Here is a 14,195-nt window from a genome sequence, read left to right as displayed (position 1 = left end):
TAACAAGCATTTTTTGATAATTTGGACTATCAGTTCAATCACTCCATCATGTTCGATGATTTGCGACCCCATGGAATACAGCACACCAGGCTTCCCCGTCCTTCACCAACTCCCAGAGCTTACTCAAACTCATGTCCATCGACTTGGTGATGCCATACAACCATCGCATCCTTTGTCGTCCCCTTCTACTCCCACATTCAATTTTCCAAGCATCAAGGTCTTCTCCGTTAAGTCAGATATTCGCACAGGTTGCCAAAGTATTGGGCGTTTCAGCATCACAATCAGTCCTTCCAACGAATATTCAGGACCGATATCCTTTAGGATGGACTGCTTGGAGTCTCCTTGCAGTCCAAGGGACTCTCAAGAGCTTTCTCCAGCACCACAGTTCAAAAGCATCAATTCTTCGGCGCTCAGCTTTCTTTGTATTCCATCTCTAACATCCACACATGACTACTGAAAAAAAACGCAGTTTTAACTGGACAGATGTTTGTTGGTAAAGTAATATCTCTGCTTTTTAATAGGCTGTCTAGGTTGGTTATAGCTTTTCATCTAAGTAGCAAACACCTTTTAATTTCATGGCTGCAGTCACCATCTGCAGTAATTTTGAAGCCCCCCAAAAAATAAAGTCTCCCTTCGTTTCCACTGCTTCTCCATCTACTTGCCATGAAGTGTAAAGTCTCTCTTCGTTTCCACTGTTTCTCCATCTATTTGCCATGAAGTGAAGGGACCGGATGCCATTATCTTAGTTTTTTGAATGTTGAGTTTTAAGCCAGCTTTTTCACTCTCCTCTTTCACTTTCATCAAGAGGCTCTTTAGTTCTTCTTTGCTTTCTCCCATAATAGTGGTGTCATCTGCATATCTGAGGTTATTTCTCAGAAATATCTGACGATTTCTCCTGGAAACCTTGATTTCAGCTTGTGCTTCATCCAGCCCGGCATTTCGCATGATGTACTCTGCATAAAAGTTAAACAAGCAGGGTAAAAATATACAGCCTTGACTTTCTCCTTTCCTGATTTGGAACCAGTCTGTTGTTCCATGTCCAGTTCTAACTGTTGCTTGTTGACCTGCATAGAGATGTATCAGGAGGCAGGTCAGATGGTCTGGTATTCCCATCTCTTTCAGGATTTTCAGTTTGTTGTGATCCACACAGTCAAAGGTGTTAGTGTACTCAATAAAGCAGAAGTAGATGTTTCTGGGAATTCTCTTGCTTTTTCAATGATCCAACGAATGCTGGCACTTTTGTCTCTGGTTCCTCTCCCTTTTCTAAAACCAGTTTGAACATCGGGAAGTTCTTGGTTCACGTCTGTTGAAGGCTAGTTTGGAGAATTTTGAGCATTACTTTATTAGCGTGTGAGATGAATGCAATTGTGAGATAGTTTGAACATTCTTTGGCATTGCCTTTCTTTGGGACTGGAATGAAAACTGACCTTTTCCAGTGCTGTAGCCACTGCTGAGTTTTCCAAATTGGCTGGAATAATGAGTGCACTACTTTAACAGCATGATTTTTTATGGTTTGAAAGAGTTCAACTAAATTTCATCTCCTCCACTAGCTTTGTATGTAGTGATGATTCCTAAGGCCCACTTGACTTCGCATCCCAGGAGGTCTGGCTCTAGGTGAGTTATCGCATAATCGTGGTTATCTGGGTCATGAAGATCTTCTTTGCATAGTTCTTCTGTGTATTCTTGCCACTTTTTCTTAATATCTTCTGCTTCTGTTACATCCATACCACTTCTGTCCTTTATCAAACCCATCTTTGCATGAAATGTTCACTTGGTATCTCTAATTTTCTTGAAGAGATCTCCAGTCTTTGCCATTCTGTTGTTTTCCTCTATTTCTTTGCACTGATCACTGAGGAAGGCTTTCTTATCTCTCCTTGACATTCTTTGGAACTCTGCATTCAGATGTGTGTATCTTTCCATTTCTCGTTTGCCTTTCCCTTTTCTTTTCTCAGCTATTTGTAAGGCCTCCTCGGACAGCCATTTTCCCTTTTTGCATTTCTGTTTCTTGGGGATGGCCTTGATCACTGCCTCCTGTACAATGTCACAAATCTCCATCCATACTTTTTCAGGCACTCTATCAGATCTAATTCCTTGAATCTATTTCTCACTTCCACTGTATAAACATAAAGGATTTGATTTAAGTCCTACCTGAATGACCTAGTGGTTTTCCCTACTTACCTCAATTTATGTCTGAATGTGGTAATAAGGAGTTCATGATCTGAGTCACAGTCAGCTCCCAGTCTTGTTTTTCCTGACTGTATAGAGCATCTCCATCTTTGACTGCAAAGAAAATAATCAGATTTCCCTATTGACCATCTGATGAAATTCATATGTAGAGTCTTCTCTTGTCCTGTTGGAAGAGGGTGTTTGCTCTGACCAGTGCATTCTCTTGGCAAAACTCTATTAGGCTTTGCCCTGTGGTCCATTCTGTACTCCAAGTCTTCTATGCTTGAAGACCTACAAGACCTTTTAGAACTAACACCCAAAAAAGACGTCATTTTCATGATAGGGGACTAGAATGCAAAAGTAGGAAGTCAAGAAACACCTGGAGTAACAGGAAAATTTGGCCTTGCAGAACGGAATGAAGCAGGGCAAAGGCTAATAAGAGTTTCGCCCAGAGAACACACTGGTCATAGCAAACACCCTCTTCCAACAACACAAGAGAAGACTCTGCACATGGACATCACCAGATGGTCAACACCAAAATCAGATTGATTATACTCTGCATCGGAAAATGGAGAAAATCTATACAATCAGCAAAAACAAGACCAGAAGCTGACTGTGGCTCAGATCACAACCTCCTTATTGCCAAATTCAGACATAAATTGAAGAACGTAGGGAAAACCACTAGACCATTCAGGTATGACCTAAATCAAATCCCTTATAACTATACAGTGGAACTGAGAAATAGATTTAAGGGACTAGATCTGATAGACAGAGTGCATGATGAACTATGGACGGAGGTTTATGACATTGTACAGGAGACAGGGATCAAGACCATCACCATGGAAAAGATATGCAAAAAGGCAAAATGGTTGTCTGAGGAGGCCTTACAAATAGCTGTGAAATGAAGAGAAGCGAAAAGCAAAGGAGAAAAGGAAAGATATATCCATTTGAATGCAGAGTTCCAAAGAACAGCAAGGAGAGATAAGAAAGCCTTCCTCAGCAATCAATGCACAGAAATAGAGGAAACAACAGAATGGGAAACACTAGAGATCTCTTCAAGAAAATTAGAGATATCAAGGGAAGATTTCATGCAAAGATGGGTTCGATAAAGGACAGAAATGGTACAGACCTAACAGAAGCAGAAGATAGTAAGAAGAGGTGGCAAGAATATACAGAAGACTGTACAAAAAATATCTTCACGACCCAGATAATAACGATGGTGTGATCACTCACCGAGAGCCAGACATCCTGGAATGTGAAGTCAAGTGGGCCTTAGGAAGCATCACTATAAGCAGAGCTAGTGGAGGTAATGCAATTCCAGTTGAGCTCTTTCAAATCCTGAAAGATGATGCTGTGAAGGTGCTGCACTGAATATGCCAACAAATTTGGGAAACTCAGCCGTGGCCACACGACTGGAAAAGGTCAGTTTTCATTTCAATCCCAAAGAAAGGCAATGCCAAAAAATGTTCAAACTATTTCACAATTGCACTCATCTCACACAGTAGTAAAGTAATGCTCAAAATTCTCCAAGCCAGGCTTCAGCAATACCTTAATTGTGAACTTCCAGATGTTCAAGTTGGTTTTAGAAAAGGCAGAGGAACCAGAGATCAAATTGCCAACATCTGCTGGATCACTGAAAAAGCAAGGGAGTTCCAGAAAAACATCTATTTCTGCTTTATTGACTATGCTAAAGCCCTTGACTGTGTGGATCACAATAAACTGTGGAAAATTCTGAAAGATGAGAATACCAGACCACCTGACCCACCTCTTGAGAAACCTGTATGCAGGTCAGGAAGCAATAGTTAGAACTGGACATGGAACAACAGACTGGTTCCAAATAGGAAAAGGAGTACATCAAGGCTGTATATTGTCACCCTACTTATTTAACTTATGTGCAGAGTATATCATGAGAAACACTGAGCTGGAAGAAGCACAAGCTGGAATCAAGATTGCCAGGAGAAATATCAATAACCTCAGATATGCAGATGACACCACCCTTATGGCAGAAAGTGAAGAGGAACTGAAAAGCCTCTTGATGAAAGTGAAAGAGGAGAGTGAAAAAGTTGGCTTAAAGCTCAACAGTCACAAAACGAAGATCATGGCATCTGGTCCTATCACCTCATGGGAATTAGATGGGGAAACAGTGGAAACAGTGTCAGACTCCAAAATCACTGCAGATGGTGACTGCAGCCATGAAATTAAAAGACACTTATTCCTTGGAAGGAACATTATGACCAACCTAGATAGCATATTAAAAAGCAGAGACATTACTTTGCCAACAAAGGTCCGTCTAGTCAAGACTGTGGTTTTTCCAGTGGTCATGTATGGATGTGAGAGTTGGACTGTGAAGAAAGGTGAGTGCCAAAGAATTGATGCTTTTCAACTGTGGTGGTAGGCAAGACTCTTAAGAGTCCCTTGGACTGCAAGGAGATCCAACCAGTCCATCCTAAAGGAGATCAGTCCTGGATGTTCATTTGAAGGACTGATACTGAAGCTGAAACTCCAATACTTTGGCCACCTCATGTGAAGAGTTGACTCATTGGAAAAGACCCTGATGCTGGGATGGATTGGGGGCAGGAGGAGAAGGGGACAACAGAGGATGAGATGGTTGGATGGCATCACCGACTCGATGGACATGAGTATGAGTAAACTCCAGGAGCTGGTGATGGACAGGGAGGCCTGGCGTGCTGCGATTCATGGGGTGGCAAAGAGTCAGACACGACTGAGCAACTGAACTGAACTGAACTGATTCTGTACTCCAAGGCCAAATTTGCCTGTTACTCCAGCTATCTCTTGACTTCCTACTTTTGCATTCCAGTCTCCTATAATGAAAAGGACACCTTTTTTGGGTGTTAGTTCTAGGAGGTCTTATAGGTCTTCATAGAAACATTCACCTTCAGCTTCTTCCCCATTACTGGATGGGGCACACACCTGGATTACTGTGATATAGAGTAGTTTGCCTTGGAAGTGAACAGAAATCATTCTGTTGTTTTTGAGACTGCACCCAAGTACTGTATTTCAGACTCTTGTTGACTCTGAGGGCTACTCCAATTCTTCTGAGGGATTCTTGCTCACAGTAGTTAAATTCACCCATTCCAGCCCATTTTAGTTCACTGATTCCGAAAATGTCGATGGTTCACTCTTGCCACCTCCTGTTTGACCACTCCCAATTTGCACTGATTCACGGACCTAATATTCCAGGTTTCTATGCAATATTGTTCTTTACAGCATCGAACTTTACTTCCATCACTGGTCACATCCACAACTGGGTGTTGTTTTTGCTTTGACTCCATCTCTTCTCTGGAGTTATTTCTCCACCAATCTCCCGCAGCATTTAGGGCACCTACGGACCTGGGGAGTTCACTTTCAGTGTCGTATCTTTTTGCCTTTTCATACTGCTCATGGGGTTCTCAAGGCAAGAATACTGAAGTGCTTGCCATTCCCTTCTCCACGGGACCACATTTTATCAGAACTCTTCCAGGACCAGGCCGCCTTGGGTGACCGTACACAGCATGGCTCATGGCTTCATTGAATTAGCCAAGGCTGTGGTCCATGTGATCAATTTCATTAGTTTTCTGTGATTGTGGTTTTCATTCTGTTAAGAATAAGAGGCTTATGGAAGCTTCCTGATGGCAGAGACTGACTGAGGGGGAAATTGGGTCTTGTTCTGATGGGCAGGGCCATGCTCAGTAAATCTTTAATCCAATTTTCTGTTGATGGGCAGAGGCTATGTTCCCTCCCAGTAGTTTGACCTGAGGCCCTACTTCCTTATCTAGAGATAAGGAAGATAATGGCGACCTCCTTCAAAAGGTCCCATGCATGCACTGCCACACTCAGTGCCCCCAAATTTGTACCAGGCCATGGCCAACCCACGGCTCTGCTGGAGACTCCTGGACACTCATGAGCAAGTCTGGGTCAGTCTCTTGGGGAGTCACTGCTCCTTTCTCTGGGTCCTGGTGCACAAGGTTTTGTTTGTGTCCTCCAAGAGTCTGTTTCCCCAGTCCTGTGTAAGTTCTGGCGGCTCTATGGTGGAGTTAATGGCGACCTCCTCCAAGAGGGCTTATGCCACACCCAGGTCTGCGGCACCCAGAGCTCCTGCCCCTGGGGCAGGCCACTGCTGACCCGTTCCTCCACAGGGGACAGTCAAACACTCAAAGGCAGGTATGGCTCAGTCTCGGTGGAGTCTCCTAGTGCACACAAGGCTTTGTTTGAGCACTCCAAGTATCTCGGGTGGGTATGGGGTTTGATTCTAAATGTGAGTTCACCTCTCCTACCATCTTGCTGGGCTTCCCTAGTGGCTCAGAGGTTAAACCGTCTGCCTGCAATGTGGGAGACCTGACTTCGATCCCTGGGTTGGGAAGATCCCCTGGAGAAGGAAATGGCAACCCACTCCAGTATTCTTGCCTGGAGAATCCCACGGACGGAGGAGCCTGGTGGGCTACAGTCCACAGGGTCACAAAGAGTCGGACACGACTGAGTGACTTAACTTAACCATCTTGCTGAGGCTTCTTCGCCCTTGAACATGGGGTATATTTTTTTGGTGGGATCCAACATTCTCCCTCAATGGTTGTTCAGCACCGAGTTGTAATTTTGGAGTTCTTGCAAGAGAAGATGAACACACGTCCTTCTATTCCATCTTCTTATTTCAGAGATGAAAGTGAAAGTCACTTAGTCGTGTCCAACTCTGAGACCCCGTGGACTACACAGTCCATGGAATTCTCCAGGCCAGAATACTGGAGTGGGTAGCCATTCCCTTCTCCAGGGGATCTTCTCAATCCAGGGATTGAACCCAGGTCTCCTGCATTGCAGGCAGATTCTTTACCATCTGAGTCACAAGGAAAGCCAAATTTGAACTATAGAAACAAATAAATGTCAAATCACAACAAACCAAGAATTTTAGATAAAATATTTCTTTGAAGAATTCAAAATTAACCTCTTGATAATTCAAAATATTTTCCTTAGGTTTATAAATACTAAAAATTTCACAAATTTCCTGTTTCAAGTAATCCAAGAAAGAAGAAAATCTGATCAGAGCAGTGACAAATGCAAGCTGTAGAGTTAAACTAACTGGGTTCAAATCCCACATATACACTGTGTGATCTTGGCCAAGTTATGAAATCTGCACAGGACTGGCCGTTTCCTCATCTGGAAAATGGGAATATTGTTATCTACCTTACAGGATTAATAAAAAGATTAAATAAGCTAATATATGTAAAACACCTAGAAGAGTGCCTTCCATTTAAAACCGTTCAACAAATACTAGCTATTATTATCACCATCACTATATTATAAATGAATATAGATTCACAATGAGAAAAAAAAACATAGGAAATCAGCTACCAAAAAGCAGGCAATGAAAAAATGAACAGATTGTTGGGTGAATGAAAGAATGTATTTTTAATTTAACTTGTAAATGTCACATGTACATCAGCAGTGGACTTTTATTATTTTTCTGAAAAAAATTATCTGCTCACACACCTGAGAAAGTATCTGTGTAAGGAGTAAACCAAAATGGTGACCACCAATCTCAAAACAGCAGTTTCCTACAGTGAGGGAAGGAGACTTGATGGAAAAGGAATACACAGGGGGCTAGCAATGTTGACATCATCCTGTTATTCAACTTATGTGGGAAATACACAGGTGCTTATTATTTCTTTGCTATTCTGCACACGAACATACAGAACCTGTTTGTATGTTATGATCTAACATTTTGTTTAAAAAGTTAAAGATTAAGATATACAACAATGCATATTATTCACAGCAATGAAGTATATGAAAAATTCAAAAGTTAACAAACTACCAGCATGTCAGTCAGAAAATAAATATGCACCCTATGTAAATATAAAATCATGTGTCAATCTTGTAAAAATTTTAAAAACAAATATATACAAAAAACAAAATTTTCAGTGTGAGGTTTCTTTTACTTGAAAGGCAGACTACTTCAAACTTCGCCTCCTCAGAAAATACCAAAGAGACAGCACCTGCAGAAGACACCATACTAAACAAGAAGAAACCTACCAGCTTACTTTTGGCAACTACAACACAATAAAAATTTGCAAAGCTCTCAGAACAGAGACTTTGGAAGTGCACTTTCATATACAATTATCCCTTGCTTTTCAAAAGTTAGCTTTAGGCCATTTTTCTTTTACGGAAAATCTACATTAATACCTGTTCCCCTAATCAAAAGAAATGTGAAGAGAATTTTTACTTGTACATAAAAAGGTGAAAAGAGCATTCACCATTTGTCTCGCAGTGAAGCATTTCACAGGCGGCCCCAGCATAGAGAGGGGGCTCCAGCAAGTTCCTTCCCCAGGAACTACATTCAGGATCTCAGTGTCAAGCTGCCCTAGCTATGAACAGTGTCTGTGAACATCTGAGCTTTATCTTCATTTATTTCATGCATTTATTAACAAGGTCTGCACTAAGGTAACTGCTTCCTCATTTTATACCATTTCGGATTACCAGCGGTTCCATACCAGTGCTGTAGTAGGAGAAACCTGAAACATCTCTACCGGTGTCCACGGGTACCTCAAAACACATCTTTTCCTCCAAAAATCTTCCTTTTTTGTCTCTATCTTCTGTAATGATTATCACTATCTATCAAGTAACTCAAGACCAAAACTGGATCAACTATTTGGATTTTATTTTTAAATAAAGCAATGCAAAGGCAGTGAGGATTTTAAGCACAAAATTAAACCAGTCTGATTGCAGTATGGATCATAGGAGGGCAAGAGTGGAAGGAGAAAGCCAGTGAAAAAACTACTAGAATCTAGAGATGATACAAGACTGGATGAGAGCATCAATGGTGGACCTTAAGAAAAGATAGATTCAAGAGAGATTCTATAGATAAGATGTGATGAAATGTTCTGAAGGGTTGGATGCTAGGAGAGAAAGTGTGAAGGATGATTCTCAGATTTCTGGCTTGCACAACTAGAAGAGAGCATGTAAATATTCCAATAAGAAAACCATGAAAATGGGTTTCCCAGGTGGCACACTGGTAGAGAATCTGCCTGCCAATGGAGGGGACACAAGAGATATGGGTTCAATCCCTGGGTTGGAATGATCTCCTAGAGTAGGAAATGGCAACCCACTCCACTATCATTGACTGGAAAGTTCCACAGACAGAGCCTGGAGGGCTACAATCCATAGGGTCACAAAGAGTCAGACACGACTAAGCAAACAAGAGCAACAGAATCATGAAAATAGAAGAAAAGTAGAAGGTGGATATGTGTGTGTGTGTGTTAGTCACTCAGTCATGTCCAACTCAAGATCCCATTGACTGTGGACATGAGGGTATCAACGATTCAACCTTCACATTCAATTCTGAGATACGTATGAGACACAGAAGTGAAAGTGTCAATTGTGCATGGCATATATTTAATTCTACATTTTAAAAAGTATGGACCAAAAACAAACATGGGCTTTAACAACATATAGAAGGTACCCAAACCCATGAAAAAGAATAAGATTACTTCAGGAAGAGTTTAGGGAAAGAAGTGAATCCAAGATTTGACCAATGAGAACACCAACATTTAGAAATCCATTTTGAAATGAAGAAGCAGAAAATTACCACTCTTGCCTTCTGTTTTCATCTAACAAACCTTAACAATCCTTCAAGATCAACTCCTCCATGAAGTCTTCAACACCACAGACAAGGTAATCCCTTTCTCACCTCGACCTCTTTCAGCTGTCTGTTTATATTACTATCTCTAACATGCTATATTCAAATCACTTATTTAAGTGTATAAATACTATTTATTGCTTTCTTGAGAAATGCCTTGCTCTTCTTTACATTCACAATATCTAATTCATCATCTAACACAAACAGATCATGTATTAAAATATGAAAAATTAACAAAACATGGTGACCCTATATTGACTAAGTTTTCAATATGAAAAAGAATCAGGGTAAGTACAACACAGTGTAGTTAAATTCCTGAAATCATTGACTGTTAATACAATGAATGAAACATAATAAGACTGTGTCCATAATTTCTAGAAAAATATATTTCTACTTTTTTGTTTGAAACAACAAGCTCTCTTTTTTTTTCCATTTATTTTTATTAGTTGGAGGCTAATTACTTTACAATATTGTAGTGGTTTTTGCCATACATTAACATGAATCAGCCATGGATTTACATGTGTTCCCCATCCCGATCCCCCCTCACGCCTCCCTCTCCATCCCATCCCTCTGGGTCTTCCCAGTGCACCAGCCCCAAGCACTTGTCTCATGCATCCAACCCGGGCTGGTGATCTGTTTCACCCTTGATAGTATACTTGTTTCAATGCTATTCTCTCAGAACATCCCACCCTCGCCTTCTCCCATAGAGTCCAAAAGTCTGTTCTGTACATCTGTGTCTCTTTTTCTGTTTTGCATATAGGGTTATCGTTACCATCTTTCTAAATTTCATATATATGTCTCAGTATACTGTATTGGTCTTTATCTTTCTGGCTTACTTCATTCTGTATAATGGACTCCAGTTTCATCCATCTCATTAGAACTGATTCAAATGAATTCTTTTTAATGGCTGAGTAATATTCCATTGTGTATATATGTACCATAGCTTCCTTATCCATTCGTCTGCTGATGGGCAACTAGGCTGCTTCCATGTCCTGGCTATTATAAACAGTGACAAGCTCTTTTTGTAATAAAAGGATCTAAATAACCTCCAAAATGTATTTAAATACAGAAAAGGAAATGTTCATGCTCTTTGACAACATGAAATTTGATCTATCGAAATTTTTAATATGTGGTACATATTACAAACTAATTCTAGTTTGGATGGCATCACCGACTCAATGGGCATGAGTTTGGATAAACTCCGGGAGTTGGTGATGGTCAGGGAAGCCCGGCATGCTGCAATTCATGGGATTGCAAAGAGTCGGACACGACTGAGTGACTGAACTGAATATAAAATATAGTATTTTCAATCAGCTACACAAAGAAAGGACTAAAAATGTTAAGAATCTAAGACAATTCTAACATGATATTAAATTATTCCCCAGAGTAACAAAAGATAACTCTGATGTTACAGAACGCAATCAATCCAGGACCAATTGATGCTAAAGAAGTCCTATTTCTGTTGTTCAAACAAAACCAAACATAAAGGAAAGAAACCAGTACCTTTGCCAGTGGTGTTCTCCATTGTATACAGGTAATCCATGTAAAATGCCCCGAACCTTTGCATTCCAGCTATCTCAGTATATGTCTCCTGCCAACAAAGCAAAGCGAACAGAACACACATTGTATAGAACAGACTCCTGGGTTAAAAACCTGACAGGTCAAGAATCAGACATATATCCTTATGGAGAATATGTACCAACTCAAAAGATTACCAAAACAGAAGGAAGAACAGAGGTTACCCAAAGAATTTACTTCTAAAAAAGGCAATATTACCTCTACTATAGACCACACAAAAGGACATCTATAATTCTACTAGATAATTTCACTACTTTGTCAAAAATGTCGGTTAATGAATACCTTCAATGGAATAGGGCAGTATGGTCTTAACCTTTATCACCGTCACAAAACTGTCTAATATAAACTCTCAAATACAGTCAATCATTGATATTTCAGTACACTTATATGAAACAGTTCAAACACTAAAAAATACTAAAATATCTTTAAATGTATATTAATTATGCAGGTCAAAATTAAATTCTTTATTTCAACTATAAAATTAACTGTAGGAGCAGTGTAAATCACTAAGCCTATTACACTAATTTTCAGTACATTTTTTGAATTTTAAATTTATTCCATAAAAAATACATTAATATAATCTCATATGAAAAATTCAAATAAGACTAAGACAAATATAGAGTAAAATGTGAAATTATTCACTTCTTTTCATTAATCCCATACTTCAAAAGTAACTGAAATGAAAAGAAATAATTCTACATCTTTTCACCATGACTATTTTAACAGTAGGGAATGGATAAATAAACTAATAGATACAGAAGCTGTATAAAAATATTCTAGATATTTGAATAAACAACTAGCATTCAGAATAGATTACTGGGAAAAAAACATGGCAAGCTCAAGTATTCCACCCCAGCACAACCTAAAATTCAGCTCAAAAATACATGCTCTGACCTTATGAGTAGCTGCATCCAAGATAAATTCTGCACGAGTACCATTATTTTCTGGGCTTCGGTAATCAAACAATGAATTTGTGAGGTATGTCAAACCTTTTATACTCAAATTTTCACCACAAACAAAGAAATAGGCTTCCTGAAAATAAATGCAAAATTTTTGGACAGGAGGGAAATTATTAAAGAAAATAAAACATTGGTTTTGTAACACCAATTCAGTAGTCAACAGAAATGATTACAACTAGAAGTTCTGTAAAAAGGCAAGGAATGCTGTCTCCATTTTCACTGCCTATTTTGGCAAAGAACATTTTAACAAACCAAAGAGGAACTCCAAGTAGCTGCCATAAACAAGAAAGAAGAAACATTTATGAATTGGAAAGAATTTGGAACTACTGTCCAGGTGTTAAGTACTACCAACTTTCTCAATTCCCCTGAGCTCTATAATTTCTTACAGGGGAAAACAGTAAAGTTCCCCTCTGAAGCCAAAGATATAAGCAGTCTAACAGATTTTTTTGGTATAGTTAAACACTTCAATAAGCACCTCATTATTCCTGCATTCTATCCAAAAAAAAAGAGAAACGGAGAGATTTTGACTTACGGTCTCACTTCTATTCATATTCTCTTCAAAATCTTTAACACCCATAATTCCTTTAAGGCACACGGCTCTGCAACCTACAAAACCAATCTGGCAATCAAAGAAAGGCTCTCCCATCATAAGGGCCTATAGAAGGAAAAGAAGGATTATGAACTTAAATTTCAACAAAAATGTTACAGGCTTTCCTTGCAGAATTTCTAAATCAGCTGAGACATCTTTAGGGTTACGACCTTTCCAAATTTATTCTCCTCAGATTACAAACCCTATTAAAAAAGAAGCATCTAATTTGTCTCTGTATCCTGATAATTTTGTATCCTCAATGACTGGCACTTGAAGAAGAACATTAATCCACAAATACATATGAGCACACACAAGTCAAATGAAAGAATAAACTAATGTTGCATATTTCAGTAAAATCTTCATTAAAGAATATTTTTTTCAGTCAATACTACTGATCACCAAAATAGAAATACAAAGCCTATAAATATAATTTTAAATATACTATTAATAATTTTAAAAACCTGTATTTATTAAATATTAACCTTAAAGACCATTCTAAAGATTTCTGAAAGTACATCCAATGTTGATGGATTACCTCAACTGTAGTTCCTTCTTGTTCCCAACACAATACTTCCTTAGATTTTACTTTTTGAGGGCTGTAATAACTACTCTCGGCTTGCATTTCAGTAAGCTATGAAACAATATAAGAATATTAAGTAAGTCAAATTAGTATTAAATGGCAATAAACTGTCATTATTATGATGAATTGATGGAAACAAGGCCAATTTTAAGATTCGGGAAATTTAATTACTAAGCAGGAAAACAGGTGCAACAAAAACAGCTGTAACAGATTATCCATGGTATAAAGGTTGAATATGCTAGTCTAGTAAGATCATACACAGAATATAAATACTTTACTTTTATTTAACTCCTTTTTGTTAATAATACTGTTTAAAAAGGCAAAAGCTATGTAGCTATAATAGTTTCATACTCATAAAATGGTTCATATATTCTGTGAAAAATATATCCATATTTTAACCTCATTCCATCTTTACTAATTTATTCAATCAGCTTTAGTTCAATCATTTCTAAGATTTCTACCAACCTGCACTTTTAAAGAAAGCTGTGAAGAAACACGGATTCACCAGAACTTGTTTAGTTCTAGGAGGGAAACAGACCCAAGGGCTTTACTTTCAAAGTATATAATCTCATGGTATGTTCCACACACTCAGTCAAGCATGCAAATACTTACTCAGTTCCTGTTCCATAACAAGGATTAACCTAGATGCTAACAAAACTATATATACATGTATAAGTATATGTATGTATGTATGTATGTATG

At 38.9% G+C, this 14,195-nt stretch overlaps 1 protein-coding gene across 3 annotated transcripts in view; it reads right to left on the bottom strand.

Annotated features, from left to right (window-relative positions):
* VPS13B (vacuolar protein sorting 13 homolog B) overlaps window positions 1–14,195 on the bottom strand; it is a 763,389-nt gene that overhangs the window by 668,789 nt on the left and 80,405 nt on the right. For all 3 annotated transcript variants that reach the window (XM_065903113.1, XM_065903114.1, XM_065903112.1), the window contains exons 9-12: window positions 13,449–13,544; window positions 12,857–12,979; window positions 12,260–12,397; window positions 11,291–11,378 (exon numbers count right to left, since the gene is read on the bottom strand). In XM_065903113.1, coding sequence (XP_065759185.1) covers window positions 11,291–11,378; window positions 12,260–12,397; window positions 12,857–12,979; window positions 13,449–13,544 — 445 coding nt within the window. The remainder of the gene's footprint in view (window positions 1–11,290; window positions 11,379–12,259; window positions 12,398–12,856; window positions 12,980–13,448; window positions 13,545–14,195) is intronic.

Source organism: Muntiacus reevesi, chromosome 12 (assembly GCF_963930625.1).
Source record: "Muntiacus reevesi chromosome 12, mMunRee1.1, whole genome shotgun sequence".
In the NCBI taxonomy this organism is placed as follows: Eukaryota; Metazoa; Chordata; class Mammalia; order Artiodactyla; family Cervidae; genus Muntiacus; species Muntiacus reevesi.
Note: the sequence above shows the minus strand (reverse complement) of the source record. Positions and strands in the feature narration are given on the sequence as shown.